Source organism: Phyllobates terribilis, unplaced genomic scaffold (assembly GCF_046119375.1).
Source record: "Phyllobates terribilis strain yellow unplaced genomic scaffold, ASM4611937v1 Scaffold_5__5_contigs__length_657084704, whole genome shotgun sequence".
Taxonomy (NCBI): Eukaryota; Metazoa; Chordata; class Amphibia; order Anura; family Dendrobatidae; genus Phyllobates; species Phyllobates terribilis.
In genome coordinates, this window is record NW_027362765.1 from 175796494 (window position 1) to 175818533 (window position 22040).

Sequence of the window (22040 nt, forward strand, 5' to 3'; positions counted from 1 at the left end):
GCAGCTCTTTCCTTCCACATTCTTGTTCCCTATTAGTGTGTATATGTATGTATATATATATATATATATATATATATATATATATATATATATATATATATATATATATATATATTATAGTGTGATATTGATATTAGCCGTGTTTGTAGAATATATTTATCTGCAAAGTATCTCTACATACACATGCATATTTAATATATGTCTATGTATTATGTATATATGTATAAATATAGAGGCAATGTTTCGGTTTTCAAGCCTCTATATTTAGATTGTGTATGCTGCAACAATTGGACGCTTGGTTTGGGAGCCCTGTCATCCACTATATGCATTTGCTGAGCTGTTTTATTATGTTTATATTTAGCATATATATACACATATGTATGTGCTTGTAGAGATATTCTAAAAGCAGGACTAATATCAATATTACCATATGTGTATTACATGATTGTTGATATTAGTCTTGTTTGTATAATACATTAATCTCTACACACATACACATTTAATATCTATACATATTTTGCATAGATATTTTGATGATATTTATATTCTACAAAGTACTGGTGATTCTATAAAGTGAGTAACTGCTATAAATATTCATATACAAATAATATAAATAAAAGCGTGTATAATTTATCTATCTATCTATCTATTCGTGTATATATATGGGCCATGGGACAAATATCAGGCCTACATGTGCGTTCTGGTTCACACTATAGCCTGATTAAAGACATGCACCCATAGAAAGAAGAGCAACTTTCTCCTTAAAAATGTAGGTTGTGATCAAAGAGACTTCAAAGGGTGGTGGGTGGGGGGTGTTTTGAGCCACACAAGAGACAGGAGGTAATAAAGTAATAAAATGCAGCAGCTTGACACAGCTATGTTACCTTCAACGATCCTGGAATCTGCTCTCCCAACTTCTAATTTCCAGGCCATGTTTGCAGAACTTTTCCAACGTGTAAAAAATAAAAAGTAAAAAAAAACCTCCCTGGTTGCACTTGTGTCTCTCTCTTGAGGATTCAGGGACGCCTTCACCTTTTTTTTCTCCCAACAGAAGGTCCACACAGATTTGCTGTTCAATAACAAAGACACTGGGTAAGGATTTTTTTTTAAGGAGTGATTAATGATTATTCTGCATAATTCTCGCATTTTTCTTAGACTGTGTCTACAAATAATGGTTGTGAACCTCACATTCAACAGAAAGAGATGTCCACTGGCCATTCTGCTCCTCAGAAACACCATCTTTTATTTCATTCTCACAAGGGAAGGAAATGAGAAATATATGGATGGACTGCGCCAGATGTACGCTTTCTTTAACTTGAAATAATGGGGGCTACAGAGTTAGGGAAATTTGAATATTTGTTAATCCAAAAGGCAGCTTTAGAGGGAGAGGCCCTTAAAATAATTCTAGATTCACTCGATAACAATGATACTATGATCTAAATATTTATAAATTACCTACACCGAAAGGACACATCTTAATGTAAATTCTGCATATCTCACATTACAATTCCTGTTGGATCCTGCATGGACACGGGACATATTTGTATACTGGTATATTGTGCCACAATTATTTACTATTATTGTTGTTTAATGATTTAAACTTATTCTTTTAATATCTATACTGGTATTATTAACAAAATATAAAGAAATAGGTTTAATTAATCAATTTAACAGATTATATAATATACATAATATGTGTGTTTTATACTAGTTATTCTATTGGAAATTAAATAGCATTCAATTACACAAATTAATGCGCACATATATATATATATATACACATATATATACAATATATTCTACTATGCAATATATCATATATTTAGATTATAGGTTATTATATAACATATATATTTTTATTACATCAACAATTGTATCAATAATTGGTGAAGCAAACACAATACCTGACTATATAAAGAAAGAGACCGATAGCAAATATTATATTTAGTCCATAACTGAAATCTAGTAAGAAAGGACGAAAATGAAAATTAATACAAGGCCACGTCTCACAAAAGAACCCATTTGTCTTGTTGATTATCTATTTGCTTGTCAGGGTTTGAGCTATTGCAGTGGCCAAGATCCTTTGTAATATAAAAACGCACAGGAAAAAAATGGAAACACTGAGAAACATCTGTGCAAAAAAAAAAAAAAAAGAATAAAAAAATAAAGTAAAAGAATAATAAAAAAAATAGTAATAAATGTATTAGGGAAAAGGGTGTTTTTTTAGAGGCAGAATCATCTTGTGCTGACTGTCCAAAGCGTCTTAAGTGTAACATAAACCTTCATCTTCCCTTAAGTGCTATTTGCCAGTCATTACAGAGTGGTGTTACAGTGAGTAAGAGCAAATAAGATGTAATGTAGAAGATAAACAGTACTTACAGATAAGTCGGCCTGCAGGCATAACCAGGGAGCTGCCATGTTAACCAAGCACACATAACACAGAGATATTCACAGCAGAAAAAAAAATATTTATTTATAGACTATTTACAATCAACAGGGAGGGAGGTTCACAGCAAAGGCAATGAGAAGGAGGAATGGCTGCACCCTGCAGTAGATATACATATGAGACTAGGTGGACTGTCAGCTGTATACTCCTTTATAGGCCCTGTACTTGTACTACATGGCTCTGGGTGTTGGCATATCTCCTACTGGGCACCAAGGAAGTGAGTGGAAGTTGTTTTAACTATTAAACAGCAATCATAAGACGAGAACCAGTCCAAGTATAAAGTGTATTGTATGTGGACGTCACCAGCAACACTCAGTGTCCTGCTGGAATAACATAACGCCAGAGAAAATACAGTTCCCCTAGAACAAGGAGCCTCATTTATTAAAGTGAGCGTCGGTTCTGTCAAGCTCCCTTCATCCTTTGTACCGCAATGTAAACATGACAAATGGACCAGAGTTTGGCGTGATTAAAGATGAAACATAGATCTATCTTCTCCAAATCTGAAATCTATCTACTGGCTCCTCCTGAATGAGCCAAGTCCCAGCCAAGTCTTCTTCTTCTTTTATATAAATAACCAGAATGGATCTGCGCTGGAGATTTTAGGGACAGGTCGGTGAACCTTTGTTCTGGCTCTGCTCCCCCCCTGTCATTTGGAGGTTTGAGGAGGGATTAGATCTGATTTTTGTATTTGGAAGTTTATGATCTTTTTTCCATTTCATCCTTCTGTTTTGGAACCAGATCTTGATCTGACGCTCAGAAAGGTGCAAAGTGTGCGCAATTTCCACTCTGCGCCTGCGAGTCAGATAGCGATTGTAGTGAAACTCCTTCTCCAGCTCCAGCACTTGCTGCCTGGTGTAGGCTGTGCGGGAGCGCTTGGTTTCTCCCCCAGAATAAGAAGCATTTACTGCAAGAGAACCAAACACAGTACAAGCTCTTTTAATCGTGGACATAAAAGCTCATTAGAATGGATTGCAAAAATAAAAAAAAATAACAAATAAAAATAAAATTTTGCTGTTAAGTGATTTTTGTCTGTCCCTTAGCTATCAATTATACATAAACCCTGTACAGAACTGATCCTTGATTCCTAGTTGTTACATGCCAGCTATGAAGTTTTAACAGCACCACGTTAAAGTGACAGGATGCAGTGAAAGTTTACCCAATCTGGCACTTAAACACAAATTAGAAATAACATAAAACCTTAATGTAGGAAAGTCCACAACACTAAAAAAAGGCTTTAGAGAAATTTGAGGAGGATGGTAAAGTCTACTTCAAAGGCAGTTGGCCAAGTAGAGTCATAAAAATTTATGGAGGATGTAATTATACTGCCCTGCAAACAGGAGATCGTAAATTTAAAAGGACACACAATTTCCAAGTGTTGGCTTAGTAGATAGCTGAGACAACTGGCGCACTTACCAGTAGAAAGGTGCGCCTTCTTCATCCACGGGTACACCACTGGGTTCTCGCTGGCGGATTCTGAGGGCTTCTGCTCTGAGGAGAGTTGGCTACAGGACGGTGGTGACCTGGTGATGCTAGTCTGGCTCTGATGCTCGTCTTCGGGAAGAAGTCCTACTTGGGGGACAGTCCGGGGAGATATCTTGGAAGAAGCTGGTCGTCCGGAGCCTTGACAGGAGTACTGTTGGCTTGTGCAGACAGATCGGGGGTAGGTCGCCCCATACTGGAAGCTGCTTTCCCTCTTCTGACTGCTGTAGTACTCTGGAGAGGAGCTAGGGAGGTAATCACTATGGGAATATTCCTCGCACGGTGGAAATTTGGGGTCCACATAATTTGAGCTGATCAAAAACGAACTCATGGCCATTTATTAGTTTGATTTTAACCCAAAACCCATATACAATTTATTCCTGTAGTCCTGCTCGTTTTCCTGTTTCTTAAAACCCTCCTACTTACTGTCAAGTGAACAAAGTTGAGTCTGCATGTGACACCATGAGCCAATGGAAATGTTCCCACCATCCCCGGATAAGGAAACGTGCTCCATAGCGCAGGCAGCTCTAGGCAGGTTATCTCCCCCCCCCCCCCCCCCTTACAAAAAAAGCCCACCCCTTCTGATTAAGCAAGCTTGTAGAGTATTAATATACAGGGTGCCATGTATTCCAGCAGCTCACCCCTCCTCCATTGCTGGCATCATTCTCCAAAATAAAAGTGTCTGACTATTAGAAAATCTTCCTTGAAAGTGAAAACACAGATTGTGGCTGCAGTTGGCGGACTGGGCTGGCTGCTGTCTGCAGACATGAGGTTTAGCAGAGAGACTGGCAGAGACAAATACGTCCTGCCCTGGATCGATAGAAAATTCATCAACTAATTCGGGATACTTGCTTTACTAAATTCCATTTAGGCACATTATTAAATTGCCTATTGTAAGTCACTGGAGCACAGTTGGGGAGAAATAGAACGAATTTGCAGCACAGCAAACAGCAAATGAATGTTGTCGGATGATAGTAATGAATTATTGTATCACTAAATCATGATTAAAGTTTTTGGAGAATTATCGACATGCAAAAACAAGTTCAAGTTAACAAACCGCATGGCGCAAAAGACAAAACGTAATACATGACGCATCTGTCCTGTAGCGTTTATGTCAACTGCATATCCCCCCAGACACGAATTTGTGAAATGATTGTCCTCACACAAATTCGGATCTACAGGGTACATACAGAAGACAGACATAATCTTCTCCTTGATTTCTGTCTGATCCAGTGCAGAAATGGACAAGGAACTCCAAAACCGCAAATAACATTATTAGCACCACAGATAATTATAGTGTTAATATTCAATGCATAAAACATATATTCAGACATGAATATACTCAAATACACATTATGCCATAAATAACGAGGTGTCCTCAGGTAGTAAAAGAGGAAACGTGAAGGGAGTTCACACCATAAATATATAATTGTCGGGTATAATGATATCATGAATATATATAGACTTTACAGCTGATGCTTCTTATACAAGCAGTAAATCAGCTGTAATATCCCAAAAATTAGACAGACTGGATATCAATACACAGACCACGCATGACTTTACACAGGGATTTGGTTTACCAAAATAAAGCCCCAAATAGGCAAAACAATAAATTAAATAAAATAGGTAAAACATGAAAGCTGCGCATCCTTTAAATGCATACAGTACGATGTCCTCAAGTATCACACATGTGATGATTGAACTCTTCCAGAAATTATCATAGATCTTACTCACTAAAAACACTATCACCAAATCACAAGTATTTAACTGTCAACTAAGTTTATTGAATCATAATAAGAAATCTAATTGTCAAGCTATAAAAAAAAACACCTAAAAGAAAAAAAATGTCCAATAGCTTTCTGAAAACAACATCGCTTCCATCTACTAATAGAGCACACATTGTCCATTGTGATTTTACATTTAATGCACAGATCATAATATAACTGTTTAAATACAGCGTTTCGCTAAAACGAAAAAAAGTTGTTTTCTTCTGTACATTCAAATGTATGAACACAGTAAAATTACAAGCAGTATTCTATCTATCTATCTATCTATCTATCTTGAACCCCCTCTCAAAAGAAGACTTCTCTGTGAAGACCACCCCCTAATCTAAGCTAGTGATAAAATATCTGTTCTGACATAAACATACTGGTCGTCTATCTATCTATCTATCTATCTATCTATCTATCTATCTATCTATCTATCTATCTATCTATCTATCCTTACTATTTATCTAGAAATATATTTATTTGTATATCTGCCTATTTCTTTTTAATATTATTCCAACTAGGATTAAATTAAGCATATAAACTGCACAGCCACTGATATTGTCATTCTTCATATTATATTTCTAGAGATTAGGCCTCTTGACTATTTATTTACTGGTTGCTTATAAGAATGCTACCCATAAGATATTATTTTTTTGTTTTGCAGATAATACTGTTATTAATATCAGTTCTTATGAGAATTATCAGTCTTCCTGTCTGGTGCACACGCCGTGTGCCCACTTGTATATGCACCTGGGTTTTGTTAGGAGCATGGCTGTCTACCTGAGTGATTCCCACCCCCTGCTGCGCCTCCCTCCACCTCTCTTTCCTGCCGCAGCCATGACCACATACCTTGATCACTTCTGGCCTCTTCCTGAATATTTTGCTTTCTTCCATAGAGTAAAATATTAGATGTCACAGAGCACAAGGACGGTACAAAAAAAGCCTCTAGTCCTTCTGGTGGTACATAGCATTAAATGCAGCGAAGTACAAGGCTTTGCTCCTTGGTGCGGTCCGGCACTGGGGTCTTATGAGCCCATTAGAAACACAGATCCCCAGTTTTTTTTTTGGGGGGGGGATATTAATCTCATAGTTTGTCAGTCTTTGTTAAACAGCGAGGCGTGGTGTGTGATTGCCGAGGGCATTTTCATATAGTTACAACAAGCAGTGACCTGCGATTCACCCTGTCCTGGCCTCTCCCACTGCACACAGCCTGCAATCAGCAGCACATACATGCACATGTCTAGATTGGGATACACGGCTCATCACAGCCCCCCAAGCACTGTGCTCCATCTAGAGAAGGAAGGGATGGAAAACAATAATTCTAATTTTACAATGTGACATGAAAATGCAATCACTGATTCTTCACAAACCTGTGCAGACCTGTGTTGCTTCCCAAACCTGTATATATATATATATATATATATATATATATATATATATATATATATATATATATATATATATATATATATATATCTGGTCATAGATAGATGTGTATGTATATATACATAAGTGTAATATATACATATATGCATATGTATATACTTATTATACATATGTAAAGGTACGTACTATACATAAGTGTATATATACTTATGAGTGTATATTTATTCAGAAACACACGTGTACATATTCACATATATGAGTGTCTGAATATATCTAAATACATACACATACGTATATATATATGTAGACAAACATATACATACACACACATATATATATATATATATATATATATATATATATACGCATGTAGACACACGTATCTGTATATGTTTACAGTTTTCTGAACTCACAATGATTGCACTTTGATGGCATATACAAACTATAACAAGAATATTAGAAAATATATTTTTAATAGCAAACAGTCAGGTGTTTGAATGGTTCAGTGGAATATAATTTTTTTGTAAACTGGGAACACACTACATAGCTAGGAAATGGAAATCTTTACCGTTTAGAAATAATTTATTATTACATACACTATATTTTCCATGTGTCATGCTAGAGGAAATTTAAAAAATGTGAATAATATAATGTTATAGTTTAGCACTTTAGTGCTTTCGTAATTATATCCTATGTAGCCCTCGGAGTGTTTCTTATCTTTGTAAATAACATTCAAGTTAAATACTAAAGGAATAGTAAAATAAATTAAGGTAATAACATGATCATTAAAATACATGTTAAGACTAGTGCAGGAAGTCATAACAATCATGATCTTTCGTATCCACATTATCTGCAGCATTATTTGTATTGGTGTTTACTTTCTATCCCAAATTATTCAAAAATTTAATACATGTTAGAACCTGAACATGGAGTTTATTGCCAGCAATTCAATTGTCTCTATCTTCTTTGTCCTAAAAGGTCTCTTATTATTGTAATTTCTAAACGAAGACTTGATACATATTCTCTGAGAGAAACTAGTCATTTGTACATACTTTGAAAACTTTGCTTTTATGATCCTACGTAAAGACAGTATAACGATCAATACCTTAATACCACTGTTGTTAATTGTTAATTGTAATAGTATAGTACTAATATTGGCATTAAGGGTGGTTGAAGGTTAAATCACTCCAATCGCTGGGGTCTCTTGACTTGGTATTTTCTTTCCTCCATAAGAATATACCCGCACGTGTTTTGCTAAAATTAGTTATTCTGCCCTGTGTATTCCATATTATTGAAGTAGCCATATTATCCAGGCATTCTCTTTACTTTTGAGAATGTGCCCGCCATTGTCTATTGCATATTACATATACAGCAATGAAAATAGGGTGATCTGCATTTATAGCAATGACTGTTTATTGAGGTTATAACATAGTGGGCTCTACCACAGTAAATATGTACATCCAGTGGAAATCTACACCCTGTGGCACACAGCATACTATGCAATAACCTCAATTGGCAGTCACCATTCATATCAATTATATACATATATACTTAATATACATAAATCTGTATATCTAGATATATTCATGACTAATGTTATTTAAAGAGCATGTTAGCTTCATAGGTATTAGATTAACATCACAAATCCCCTGCTGTATTCGGTTAATGTTTGTGCTTTATACAGAAGGATCTAAAGTGCAGTGGATCTATAGATCTGTGCACCAGTGAATTACAAACGTAAACTTTTGACCCTTCCACTTCTTGACCCCGAGGACCATGATATGTTACTAACAAGCCCCTGTCAGGCTGCCCTGGGGCTGCAGCAGACAGACTGTATGCATCTTGGTCTCTCTTTCTCTTGTTCTTTCATACAAGAGCATTTTTTTTTTATATATATTAGTCTGTAAATTAAATAATTATCTGCAGCATAAATTTACAGGGAGTCTAAAAGTTGTAATCTGCAAGTATCTCACTTATACAAGGATAAGATTATATTTCCTCCAAATCAAATGCATACATTTTACTGATCTAAAGTATTTTTATACAGCATCATAGATATCAAATATAACATGGATAAGAGAAGGACATCGGATGTGTTTAAGTTTTTTTTTTTTTTTAGGCACAGGAATCAGCAGTCAACTGTCTGTGAACCTGGTCTAAAGCGGGCTCTGCTGGCCATTAATGGGTACTGCAGGTCACTGAATCTGCAGACATAATTACCCTGACTGCAATGAACTTAGCCTCTCTTCTTGCACAGGATCAGTCAAAATCCCCAGAAATGTTTTAAGATACCTTTGTCTGACCTGGACTGTAGAAGAGAGGGATAAATGCTGTTATTGCACTAATCCACAGGACTGCATATACCTGATATTTATTCATTCGTTGTCATAATAACTACATGATTATTAAAATTCATATAGCATGAGAATATAGTGTCAGTGTCCTGCATTGGCTCATGGACAGTGACCCTTGCGGGTAACGATTCCCGACAGTGGAGTATGAGCTCTGGTTGGTTCTGTTCTCTGCACCAGACTGCTGACCTCGCAATGATCCCTCTCTCTATGAATAATTGATGGGGTATGTGCAAGGCTTCTCCTATTCAGAATGCAAACCCCATTATCCTGCCAAAATGGCGATTTAATCGTTTAGAATAGCTGCGCTTTTTCAGCTCATTTGTGCCCCTTTGCTTTTCATTTGATATTCCTAATTAAATCGCTTAGCAGATTTCCATCACCTACTTACTTACCAGCAAATAAAACATTTCACTCCACAAACTTCCCCGCATTAAGAGGAAAAGGGATAGTTTGGTAATTATAGAAACGTTAATTCTCAGCAGAATGATGATCGAGGAAAGGTGAAGGAGGGTTCAGGGTACAACAGGCAGCACCGTGGGGTGAAAAGTGCAAAGATCTGCTGCAGCAGCAGTGACGCACTGTACCCTGTCCTCGAGAATATGCCTTATATTTTACCAAAAGTAGATAAATATTTATTACTAACGCAAATCATAATTTCAAGGCTATAAATAAGAGATAAGGTAAACGAAAATGTACAAAGAAAACGCATACAATAGATAGAAAGAAAGAAAGAAAGAAAGAAAGAAAGAAAGAAAGAAAGAAAGAAAGAAAGAAAGAAAGAAAAAAAAAGGAAAGAAAGATGGATAATTTAGGTACATATATGTGTTCACACACATACACACCAATAATTTTGACACACACAAACTAGAACGATAGATAGATGAGATAGATGAGATAGATAGATAGATAGTGGATAGATAGATAGATAAATAGATAGATAGATAGATAGATAGATAGATAGATAGATAGATAGATAGAGACATTACATATATGTGTACTCACACATAAATCAAACACACACACACAAACAGCCTCATGGCTATAAAATAAATCACCTTTATTTGGACAGATTTAAATCTGTGAAGAACAAAAGTTGAAACAAACAGTAACCCAGTGACAACCATTTGTGTCTGTGCAGCCATATCCCCGCTTTCCTGTTTATTCTACAGCACACCATCCTCATGAAGCAGTGCACCTACAGATCTCTACTCCCCTCCCCCAGACTCCCCTCATTCTGCAATCTCTGCCGCAATCATCTGCAGTCAGGGTGATTAGGATCTTCAATATAGAATTGCAATTTCAGTCTATTAAACTAAAATATAAACACATAAAAAAAAACAAATAAAGGAATGCAAGAAACTCTGTTCATCCACCGATTTCAGCACAGTATTCCAATTGTAATTTGACTCGCTAAATGACTCTCATAGACGATTCGTCATCTGTAATTCACTACTAAATCCATTTTTCCTGACACATAGTAAGGTGAACTTTAAGAACTCGATTGAAGCCACAACAGATGTTGCATCTGCTAATTGACTGTAAATACCTTATCTACATGTAGTTATCAAAATGTGTTTTACCCCTGCCCAAATCTTTCACATCTTATCAATATATGAAAAAATATTTATTATCTATTTTATCAAACGATCTTATCGATTGAAGTATTTATTGGAGATTTTATTGTATTAAAATTTAAGAAAAAGGATGATAGTGCGGGGCACACAAATACAAGATATGATAGAAGCTATCACATCTTCAATCTATTTATCTATTTATTTATTTATCTATCTACCTATCTATTTAATAGTATCTATCTATCTTCTATGTATCTACATATCGTACATGCAATCTCCTTAGTAAGATGTGATCCTCTGATCGATCGGACCTCGTCATGTCTGCAAGCGATCCACACACTTTCAGACAATTCTGCCTTTAGTAGTATAATTAATCACGATGCCTCCTTTTGAATATTTGCTCCATTGCTTTACACGTATGCCAGTTTTGCAGCAAATATAATATCGTGATATTAGTTTAAATATCGGGTATATAAAACTTACTTTTTTTTTGTCGCCAGATCCTGGGTCCTGTGCACTGAGCAGGAAAGCTGCAGTGTGTGTGTCAGTCCCTGTAGCAGCTCATCTGCTGCAATCCTCCCTGGCTGTGTCCCTCACAAGCCAGTTAAACTGTCACTTAACATTGTGGAGAATGTGAAATATATTGTACATTGTCAACTCCCTAAAACCATAAACCTAAGTTTATGGAGCTCACGTGACTTTTGAGAGCCAGTGAGGGGGTATCTGTCTGAGGTCTGGGCCATTTTTACGATCTAACTTCTAGATAAAACCGTACCCATTTGACATGTAAATGTCATACCTACTTTGGGTGTAGTTTGCCTCTACTAAAATAGCAATAGGGATTGGGATGTCAGCCTGCCCTTAGCTCGCCCAACAGGCCTAGCAGAACTGGGGTAAGTGTATCATCTCTGATCATCTTTGACTTGATTTCTACTAGTTCTTACATAAACTTACATAAACTTATTAAGTATCTTGTGTTCTGGATGTGTGACCAGAGTGTGTCTCAATATGTGCAGGGGTGGAGTGAAAGTGCTTTGATAGTTTGGGAAGTTTTCACAAACTTTTTTTATAACTTTTCCATCACTAGGTAAATCGATTCGATTGATCTTGGAGATAAATATTTGTTTGACCTCCTTCTAAGTGGTACTTGTTCTGTATAAATATTTACATATACATTAGACACATAAGGTATACATATAATTATATCATTACACGGAGGCTATCTAGAAATACAATGCACGATAAGGAAAAGTAGGGAACAGACAAGACACATCTGACAAATAAGAGAAACATTTCTTTTTAATATGAATACAAATACAACAATGGTTTGGCAAATCCCCAGGGCAGATAGACAATACAGGTACCGGCAATAGACAAAACCAAACATGTCACTCACTCCCCCAACACTTACTGCTGTGATAGTAGCTTCAGTCTAATACCTTGTAACAAGATAACAATTTAACAAACACAAAAACTACCAAGCAAGAACACAGAGCTGACATTGAAATTGAGACAAAGGGGGTTTAGTGCATCAATAAAGCCTACCTGTCCTGGAAAAGAATGAGACCTGTAAACCATTCACCAACGTTTTGTTTTATTATTACTATTATTATTATCATTAATTATAAATAAGTTACAACACTGAGGATCTGGATGAACCTGGATGAACATGCCATGTAGTCCATACAAAGCAGCATTATCTTACAGTCACAAACATCGAACGACACGGCGACTGAGCGCACTGTACACAGCTAGAAATGAGGAAAGGATGGGTGAATCTGGGCAGGAGCCACCATTGTCCTCCTGGAAGTGCCCAGCAAGTGCCACTAGCGGTGTCCAAGATGAGTGCTAAGGGTGCAGTCCTGGCATTCTCACTTGTCAGGGCTGAAAAGCGCTGCCTGCTGTGGCCAAACTCATACTTTTCAGTTTGTTATCTTTCTTCCATTTCATCCTCCGGTTCTGGAACCAAATCTTGATCTGGCGCTCGGATAGGCATAATGCATGTGCGATTTCTATGCGTCTTCTGCGCGTCAGGTATCTATTAAAATGGAACTCCTTCTCCAGCTCCAGGGTCTGATAACGGGTGTAGGCTGTCCTCGCCCTCTTTCCATCCGGACCTGTCATATCTGCATGGTGAGGAAAGCGGTTAATAATTGTAGGAGCTTGGCATTACCCACCTGTGCACACTGCTGTCTCCTGAAACCTGATTTTACTCTCACACTTTACGCCCTTTACTTTTCTGCTCTGCCTTTGCCGTCATTACTACTATCAAATCTTTGCACTCTATGCCCTTATTCTAATGCCTTCATAATATTTACACTTTAAATCTGCAAAGGATCCACTGTTACCCACTACCCTCCTGTTACCCTCCTACTCTCCCTAAAAAAATATTTGTAATTAGGAAATGTGCTTATTCTTCTTCTGTAGTCCCAGTGCCTTTGCGCTTTCCCTAATTTTTTTAAAACTAACCCACACTCACTGATGGTGTCTGTCCCTAGAAATAACCCTACATTATATTCTAAACTGCTTATTTTCTCAACTGCCCCCACAAATCTACAACTGCCCCCTACAAATCTACAATACAACTGCCCCACAAATCTACAATTCAATTGTCCCCACAAATCTACAATACTATTGCCCCCACCCACAAATCTACAATACAACTCACCCACAAATCTACAATACCACTGCCCCCCACAAATCTACAATACAACTGTCCCCACAAATCTACAATGCTACTGCCCTCACAAATCTACAATACGACTGTCCCTCACAAATATACAATACAACTTCCCCCATAAATCTACAAAACAACTACCCCCCCACAAATATACGATACAACTGCCCCCCACAATTATACAATACTAATGCCCCCCATAAATATACAATATGACTGTCTCCCACAAATATACAATACAACTGCCCCCCCCACACAAATATACAATACAGCTGCCCCCACACGAACCTACAATACAACTGCCCCCCACAAATCTACAATGCAATTGCCCCCATAAATCTACAGCACAAACTTCGCTACTTTAAATATTTTCTGCACAGTCCCCCACAAATTTGTCTGTTCCCTACTCTTTATTTTTTATTGCCCTCCACAAACCTGGGTTACTCCACATTTTGCCCAGTCTAGTATCTTTTCTCTATCACCCACAGATCTGTATCACCCATTCTCCTTGGCCTGACTGTACAACATCAGACCCAGAACAACCTCCACCCTGCACAAGTTTATAAGACATTTCCTAGAACAGCTCGGAGTTTTATAATTTCAGATACCCAGCAGATCCCTGCTCTGTGCGACATATTACAGCAGTCTGTCCCCCACTTGTACATGGTGTCATCATAGTAGGGAGACTATGTGTATACCATGGAGTATGGGGCAGCAAGGGCGAGGAGCTGCTCGGACAGCGGGTTTCCTCTCCTAGCCCCTGTGAAATTGGAAATAAAAAAGCAGCGGTACCGTGATTGATGTGCAGCTTCCTCATCCAGGGGAAGATCTGTGGGTTCTGTCCGTCTGCAGTGGTCGCTCCAGGGGGGCTGCACTCTTGTTGTGTCCGGGAAGCGCTGCTGCCTCCTCTCGGGGTGGCTTCCTCTGGATCTGAAGACGCACTGGTCTCTTCTGCCTCTGGGAAGTGACTGCTGCTGGAGGTGGTCGGGTCTGGGGGGATCTGCTCGCTCTTTGCCCCGTGGCTCTGGGGCTCTGGGGAGGAGAGGGGGCAGCTGGAGGTGGCTCTGAACCTGCTCTCCTGGGCTGGGAAGCCTGCGGTGCTGTCTCCATAGTGGTGGCCGCCGCCGCCGCTGCCGCCGCTGGTAGCGCTCTCCCGGCTGACGCTCAGGTCCATGCCATTGTAGTTGTAAGCACCATAAGAGGTGGGATGCATGCTGCTTGCCTCCCTGTAAGAACCGTTCACATTGCTGCTGCCAGTGCCATAATTTAACACATGGTAGTCGGGGCCATTAGAATAGCGCCCTGAGAACGAGTTCACAAAGTAGGAACTCATTTGGGTGAATTTGGAGGCTTGATTTGTGGATCACCCCGCGACTCACGATTTATGATGTATTAATGAATTATAGCAATGCACTGTACTTCGTTTTTGCTATGTATGCGGCCAAATATGGGGGTGTGGGTGCGTTTGGAAATCACGTGCTTTTGTTGACCAGTCGTAAATTCTCACTGATGACCTCAAGAGGTAATTCATGCTCTATGGTTACAAATAATGACGATCTGAGAATCGTTAGGCCCAAGTCAATGTACAGCTTCCAAAAAAAAAAAAATCATTGGGAAGCTGAGCTTTGCCTGTTGGCAGACCGCGCCACCTACCGGACAGACGGGGCGTTGCAGCCGGTGAACACACCCAGAAAATAACCCATTAAGTGCTCTTCTTTTATATTTTAAGGTCTTAATAATAAAATACCTTTCAATTTTAATATAATTAGGAAGAATTAGATGTAAAAAAAAAAAAAAAGACAACTAAAATTAGAGTCAGAGTCGCTTGATCCTGCATTTAGCCAATCGTCTAGACATCACAATTGCTAGTAACGACTCCTAAAAAGATCTATAATAATGATGTCTGGAAAAAAAAATGAAGGCTAAAGAATATAAAATATACGAAGACAAGTTCGGGTCTCCACGTACATGTGGCAATTTATAGATTTATTGTATCAGTCCACCATCTGGAAATCTGCTGTTGTGGTATATTTCACCAGGGGAGAGATAAAACAATCGCCACAAACCTATATACATTTCCTTACAGTGTTATTGTAGAAATTGGGGATATATGTGAAATAAAATATATTTGATATTTGTGGATAGAATGGCGGGTGGAGATTTCCATAGAGAACTTTTAGAGAAGCCAATTGGAATCTCAGTATCGCTGCTTTGTTCCTTCCAGAACGTCTGTTTTATTCATATTGTGAATATTAGAATATGAAAGAAATGAACCACACACTTTATTATAATTTATATTAAAAAAAGAAATAAGACCTGTGTATTCTTCATAGAAACGTCATGTTTTATTCCCAGCAGATAATCTGTTATTGAATCCATAATGCTAAATATACAGAGAAAATAAACCACAAGTATTCATTGTCCACAACATTTAATAAAATACCCCAGACTAGCTGCCTCGTATTCAGAACAAGAGGGAATTGGATTAGAGGACGATGAGCTGCTGGAGCCTGAAGTTCTCCATTCTCCATAATACTGTACCTCTCTCATTTTCATGTTGGGAAAGTGCAGGGACACAGCCAGTGTTTTATAATGAGAACGGATGTTTGGTCACTCGGAATTCCCAGGGGTGGAGAGCTACAAAATACAGACATAAGACTATTTGTGCTTGTAATGTAACATCACTGTGGGTATATCTGATTCCATTCACTATTATTAGCTAGCAGAGGTCCTTGGCATGGACAGGTCAGATCACTAGGCCAACCCCAACTACACATATATAGAAAAAAACAACAACAACAAAAAATAACAACAAACAACCAAACACTGAAAACTATTAATAATAAAAATAGACCATTTCACAATGACTTTCTAGGTAGTGTTCAGTTTTCAGTAGATATGGAAACAATACACTAGACGACAAAATCAATATATGCCAAATCGTGCATGGAACACCTAGACAAGTCCCCCATGCGACTATATATGTGTGTGCATATATATATATATATATATATATATATATATATATATATATATATATATATATATATAAAGCACACCATATGAGGAGTGTATTCCAGTATTGCAGAGATTGCAGAAGGATGACAGTCAGACATATAGGTAGTTATAATACAGATAATCTGTTCTTTACCAGTCCTGTGTGCAATAATAATAATTTATTCAAGATACAAGGATTAGAGCGCATGTAATGGCGCTGTGTGTGAGCCAGTTACTCGGCGGCTTTCTCTTCCTCTCCTGAGCTCTGCACAGAAGAGTTGAGAAGTTTACTCTCCTTTTTCCACTTCATCCTCCTGTTCTGGAACCAGATTTTGATCTGTCGCTCAGTCAGGCATAAAGAGTGAGCGATTTCGATTCTGCGCCTTCTGGTTAGGTAACGGTTAAAGTGAAACTCCTTCTCTAGCTCCAGGGTCTGGTATCTTGTGTAGGTCTGTCGTCCTCTTCTTCCACTGGGCCCAAATACTGAACCTGATAAAAAAAATAAAAAATAAAGCACATATATTAGAAAAATAACAGTCTTCATTTTGTTTATGGCTATTTTCTAATGGTTACTATAGGAGTATAGCATGGTAGTATGGCAACAGATAAGATGGAAGTATATGGCATTGATGGGTCATATTTTAGGAGGGTTCAGGTAGACTTTCAAGAGGTAAATAAGCAAAAACAGGGAAAATTGTGTGTGATGAATTTTCATAACGGTATATATATATATATATATATATATATATATATATATATATATATATATATATATGCATCCTAGTGGGTATATATATATATATATATATATATATATATATATATGTACTATAATGAGAATGCAACATGTATATATATATTTATATATACTGCAATGAGAATGAATTATATATATATATATATATATATATATATATATATATATATATATATATATACACACACACATCATACATGCTGATGTACTCTCGTGCTGATGTACTCTCGTTTGTGTTTCCATGTTTTATTAATATGTATTAATTTAGTAACTGAACTTAATATATTCAGAAATAAATGTTTGGTATGGAGCCATGATATTCTATAATATACATTATGATAGAAAGTGGAGAATCAGATATTGTATATTTTACCTATACAAATAGAATAATGGGGGTGGGACTATGATGGTGACTCATAAGTTCTGCTTGTAAATACCAATATTATCTGCCACACAAATGTTCAAGGAATCTTTGCTTTGCTCCAACCGGTTAGAATAATAGATTCGAGCATTTAAGTGATAATGAAATGTATTGATCCACACAAGCTGTGTGCATTAATGGATACAGCACTTTATATTCTGACTAATGGGCGGCAAGTCCAGCCATACACGGAGCACACAAACAAAACAGAGGAGGAAATGTGGGATCCTCAACTCTGGAACTGGTAATAATTCACTGGACTAAAGTATCATCAGGGAGTGCTTCATTACACTAAAGTTTCATTATGATCCAAGTGCATGCATTCAATGTACATAATGTATACTTACAGCAGCTTTATAGATGGCTGCACATGAGAGGAATGTGGATGAGAAGGTGGGAGAAAAACTGACAGACAGACACACTAACAGACAGGGGGCTAGAACGTGAAACAATGGAGAAAAGTAGAATGAACCAGGTACAGCGCACAATGGGGAAATACAATGCAATGAGAAGCTGTGTACTATTAAATATAAGGTAGGGTAGGAAGAGATATTCTGGAGACATGAGAAGCTGAACAGAATAATATACTATGAAGGAATACAATGTCATGACATCATGGATACTTAAAGATGCAGCAGGATGATGTGAAGAGTTGTAGGAAAAGTTGAAAAGGGAGAAGTGAAGTTGCTGTGCCATGCAGCAGGCACATATGACTGGGACTGTGCTGATTTATGGCCGCCTCTCCTGTACTTCTTGTACATGCTGTAAGGAGTAAAGCAGAGGGGAGCACTTACTATTGCAGGAGTTCATCCTTTGCATCCAGGGGTAGACTGGAGTGGAGCCCTTGGCGTCCTCCGCCTCATCATAGAGCAGTTTGCTGTGCGCACAGTCCGGTTTGCGCTGCTCTTGGCTGTAGGGAGAGGATTGCTCATCCAGGGAGGACATGGCGCAGGAAGCCTCCTTGTCCCTGTAAAATCCAGCAGCGCCAAAGTCACAGGCGCCCGTCCGGGTGTATGCACCATTAGCTTGCTGGTGGTAATAAGAGGATGAGGCATAGCCCTTGTCCTGGACTCCAGAGGCCCCATAGCTGGCAGAATAGTGTCTTAAAGGATCCGCATAGCCTGAGGAATATAACGGGATCTGTCCTAGGAAGGGTTCCTGCCCACCAGGCAGAGTTACCGGGAAAGTGGAGTTGACAAAATAGGAACTCATTGGGAGGAGGCTGCAGTCCTTCCTGGCTTTATGATTTGTTGTGTTTTATAGTCCAAGTGGTTTAGCTATTAGTAGTTTATCGGAGATTGGGTTTTAGCTGAAGGGGGATGGCCGGGTGCCAGTGAGGGACAGAAGGAAATAGAGGCATATGATCACATACTGACCAATAGCGAGCGCCTGAGATTGCGAAATAGCACCCTAGAGGGGCTTCCATTGCACCAGGGACCCTGTGAGCTACTAGCAGCCTTCCCAGAGAAACAGCTCCAGTACATAGCTCCAGATGAATAAAACTATTTATATATTGGTGGGGGCAGAGAAACTTCCCTGATATCTGTATACCAGTGCAGGACTCAGTCCCAACATCTCCAGGAACTAAGGCTGAGTCATCTGCCTCCTGGCATGAGAAGGCGAAGATTAAATAGATATTCATATGTAATCTGTAATATATTAATTTACTTGTACTTATTCTGTAGGTCACACTGTGATGAAGCAGTGCATCTAGTGGGCAAGAGGCAGCGGAAACCCCTGCTCCATGTAGGAAGAACCCAGGAAAACTGAGCCCTCCACACAGGATAATTGTCAGAATTCAGCGCTGATATTTCTCAGTGATCGCATGCGTTTTCAGTCAAGGTCTAGATCTGTACAGAATGTTTCAGTTGAGACAAACATTGTCCATATGTCTGTATCTATCTATCTATCTATCTATCTATCTATCTATCTATCTATCTATCTATCTATCTATCTATCTATCTATCTAGTGTGTAGTGGTTGGTTGTAAGTTTTTAGGTCTGTAGAGGAAGCCCATCTACCTCCGAATACAAAAAAAAAAAGTGGAAAATGTTTTCCACATGCTGGTTGTGAAAGTATAAAGCAGTTTCATTATATATCTACTGTTATAGTAAACCCTATAACCTTATATTAAACCCTAATTATGTTATGCATATTATATATTAGCAAATTAAAAAATATATTTAAATATTTAATAATTTATATGTTGCATAATTTATGCAAATTTTGTTATGATAGCAGTGATATATATATATATATATATATAATTGAACTAAGATATATACATATATATGATCTAATATATACATGCATAATCTATCTAATATATATATATATATACACACACACACCGTTTCACTTGGTTGTGCTGTGTAAGGCATTCTTAAAGTATTTAATGTTGTATCCATCTCTATTTTATGACAGGAGGAAGATTCCCCAGTGCTGTGCAGTGATATACTGAGGTGCTGTATGCAGGATAGGTGACGTGCACTTTCCAGCCATTGCTCCATAATACACACCGCGATGTAGTGAGTAAATAGACAGTACATAGCACCGACCTCTGGATCTGGGCTGCAGCGGTTCACACAGGGTAATGGTATAATAATGTAATTATCTCCACAGCAGTTTCGTGCATTTTGTGACAGCAGTGATATTATATGATGTTGTTTGCTATTGTCTGTAGTCACACTTATAAATCGGATACAGTTAACGCTAATAAACTGCTGTATGTGATACAAAAGTAATATGTGTGCTGTTACAGTATCCGCCTCATTTTCCAGCTTACAATACACATTCATGTAACTTTCCTCACTCTGTGATCGCATTTTTAGGTGAAACTTTAACACATTTCCAAATACCAAAACAAAGAGGAAAGCGGAACGGAAATACAAGCACATTTCCTGAATGTTCCCACTTTTATACATGGAGTCACATAAACACAGAGTGTAGGGAGCAGCAGAGAGGAGATCTCAGGTCCCTGCTGTATTCTTCACAGGCAGATGAAGTCAGATCGCAGCAGGGATCCGCACTTAAGAAACTTATTGCTGCCATAAAACAAGACTTTAGAAAGCAGAGAACCCAGAAAAACAGGCATGAAAAACACTGGATGTGATTGTAGCTATCTAATCAAGAACATGCAACATCATGCAATACAAGATCCCGAAAAAGGCTTAGAGTAATCCAGTTTTATTTTTATCTTGTGATATAACTAAAACTAATATTTTCATATTTACGTTAATAAAATGGGATAAATTAAATAATACATCTGTATTTGTTTTATTTAATATCTATCTATCTATCTATCTATCTATCTATCTATCTATCTATCTATCTATCTATCTATCTATCTATCTATCTATCTATCTCTATCATCTATGTATCATCTATGTCTATATATCCTTTATCAATCACATATCTATTTATCTCTTATAGCAATCACAACAATAATTTTTTTTTCTACAGAAAATATCAGTGCATTTGTAATAATTATTATTTAATTTAAAGTTACATTTAATTGAAAACGTATTTTTAGTATATGTTATTTTATATTAATTTAACCTAGTTCTAATAATAATAAAAACAACAATAATACATTATTATTAGTAGTAGTAATAGTAATTAGTACTAGTAATAATGATAATAATAAATAATAATAATTAAATCAGCATATTAATACTGCTATTATTAAAATTTGCGCTTTAGATCCTTATTTCTCCTCACTTAACAGTGAAGTATATTCCTCTAGAATAATAAACGGCCTGAAAATGCGATGCCCTACAAATATCTGTATTAGCTACTAATTATATTATATAAAGTAACATGAATAAGATTTTAGCTTTGCTAAAGAAAATAAAACTAAGCATAAAAATTCCCTAAAATATCCCACTACTCGGGCGCTAACCGCACGTCCAGTTATTGCAGCATTCTACCAGTAGATGGCAGCAGATCATGTTTTATGACTGAATTCTGCAACACCAAAGCTTCTCGACAGAACCGATCCCACTGCCCTCCAAGCATTGCAGAGGAATATAGCTACAGTATGTGCCTAGAATACTGATCAGAAGCCCAATTTACTTCCGATTAAAAGATTGGTCACTGTAAAACAAAAAGATTTCTTCATGCAAAGCAAGGAAAGACCCGATTATTTTACTGTAGTGACAGGCTTTAATTAGCTAAGATG

General features: G+C 37.5%; 3 protein-coding genes and 1 long non-coding RNA gene across 4 annotated transcripts; 1 reads left to right on the forward strand and 3 right to left on the reverse strand.

Annotated features, from left to right (window-relative positions):
- Positions 1-2447: 2447 nt before the first annotated feature.
- On the reverse strand, positions 2448-4471 carry HOXB4 (homeobox B4). The gene is made up of 2 exons (XM_073683520.1): positions 3860-4471; positions 2448-3350 (listed from the first exon to the last, which is right to left on the reverse strand). The coding sequence occupies exons 1-2, from the start codon at positions 4260-4262 to the stop codon at positions 3046-3048; spliced, it is 708 nt and encodes a 235-aa protein (XP_073539621.1). The 5' UTR covers positions 4263-4471; the 3' UTR covers positions 2448-3045.
- A 7253-nt stretch (positions 4472-11724) lies between these two features.
- LOC141272616 (uncharacterized) lies at positions 11725-20946 on the forward strand. The gene is made up of 3 exons (XR_012322024.1): positions 11725-11901; positions 19546-19702; positions 20285-20946. It is a non-coding gene; the product is annotated as an uncharacterized lncRNA (long non-coding RNA).
- On the reverse strand, positions 12887-15104 carry HOXB5 (homeobox B5). Its single transcript, XM_073683518.1, has 2 exons — positions 14478-15104; positions 12887-13134 (listed from the first exon to the last, which is right to left on the reverse strand). The coding sequence occupies exons 1-2, from the start codon at positions 15016-15018 to the stop codon at positions 12887-12889; spliced, it is 789 nt and encodes a 262-aa protein (XP_073539619.1). The 5' UTR covers positions 15019-15104.
- HOXB6 (homeobox B6) lies at positions 16019-19643 on the reverse strand. The gene is made up of 2 exons (XM_073683521.1): positions 18655-19643; positions 16019-17171 (listed from the first exon to the last, which is right to left on the reverse strand). The coding sequence occupies exons 1-2, from the start codon at positions 19070-19072 to the stop codon at positions 16915-16917; spliced, it is 675 nt and encodes a 224-aa protein (XP_073539622.1). The 5' UTR covers positions 19073-19643; the 3' UTR covers positions 16019-16914.
- Positions 20947-22040: the final 1094 nt, after the last annotated feature.

Excerpts from the sequence above, each read along its gene's own strand:
- HOXB4 (XM_073683520.1), bottom strand. The coding sequence starts at position 4,262 with ATGGCCATGAGTTCGTTTTTGATCAGCTCAAATTATGTGGACCCCAAA. Across the intron at positions 3,351-3,859 it reads GAAGGCGCACCTTTCTACTG|TAAATGCTTCTTATTCTGGG; the intron begins GTAAGTGCGCCA and ends GTTCTCTTGCAG.
- HOXB6 (XM_073683521.1), bottom strand. The coding sequence starts at position 19,072 with ATGAGTTCCTATTTTGTCAACTCCACTTTCCCGGTAACTCTGCCTGGT. Across the intron at positions 17,172-18,654 it reads AAGGATGAACTCCTGCAATA|GTTCAGTATTTGGGCCCAGT; the intron begins GTAAGTGCTCCC and ends TTTTTTTATCAG.
- HOXB5 (XM_073683518.1), bottom strand. The coding sequence starts at position 15,018 with ATGAGTTCCTACTTTGTGAACTCGTTCTCAGGGCGCTATTCTAATGGC. Across the intron at positions 13,135-14,477 it reads GAAGCTGCACATCAATCACG|ATATGACAGGTCCGGATGGA; the intron begins GTACCGCTGCTT and ends CTCACCATGCAG.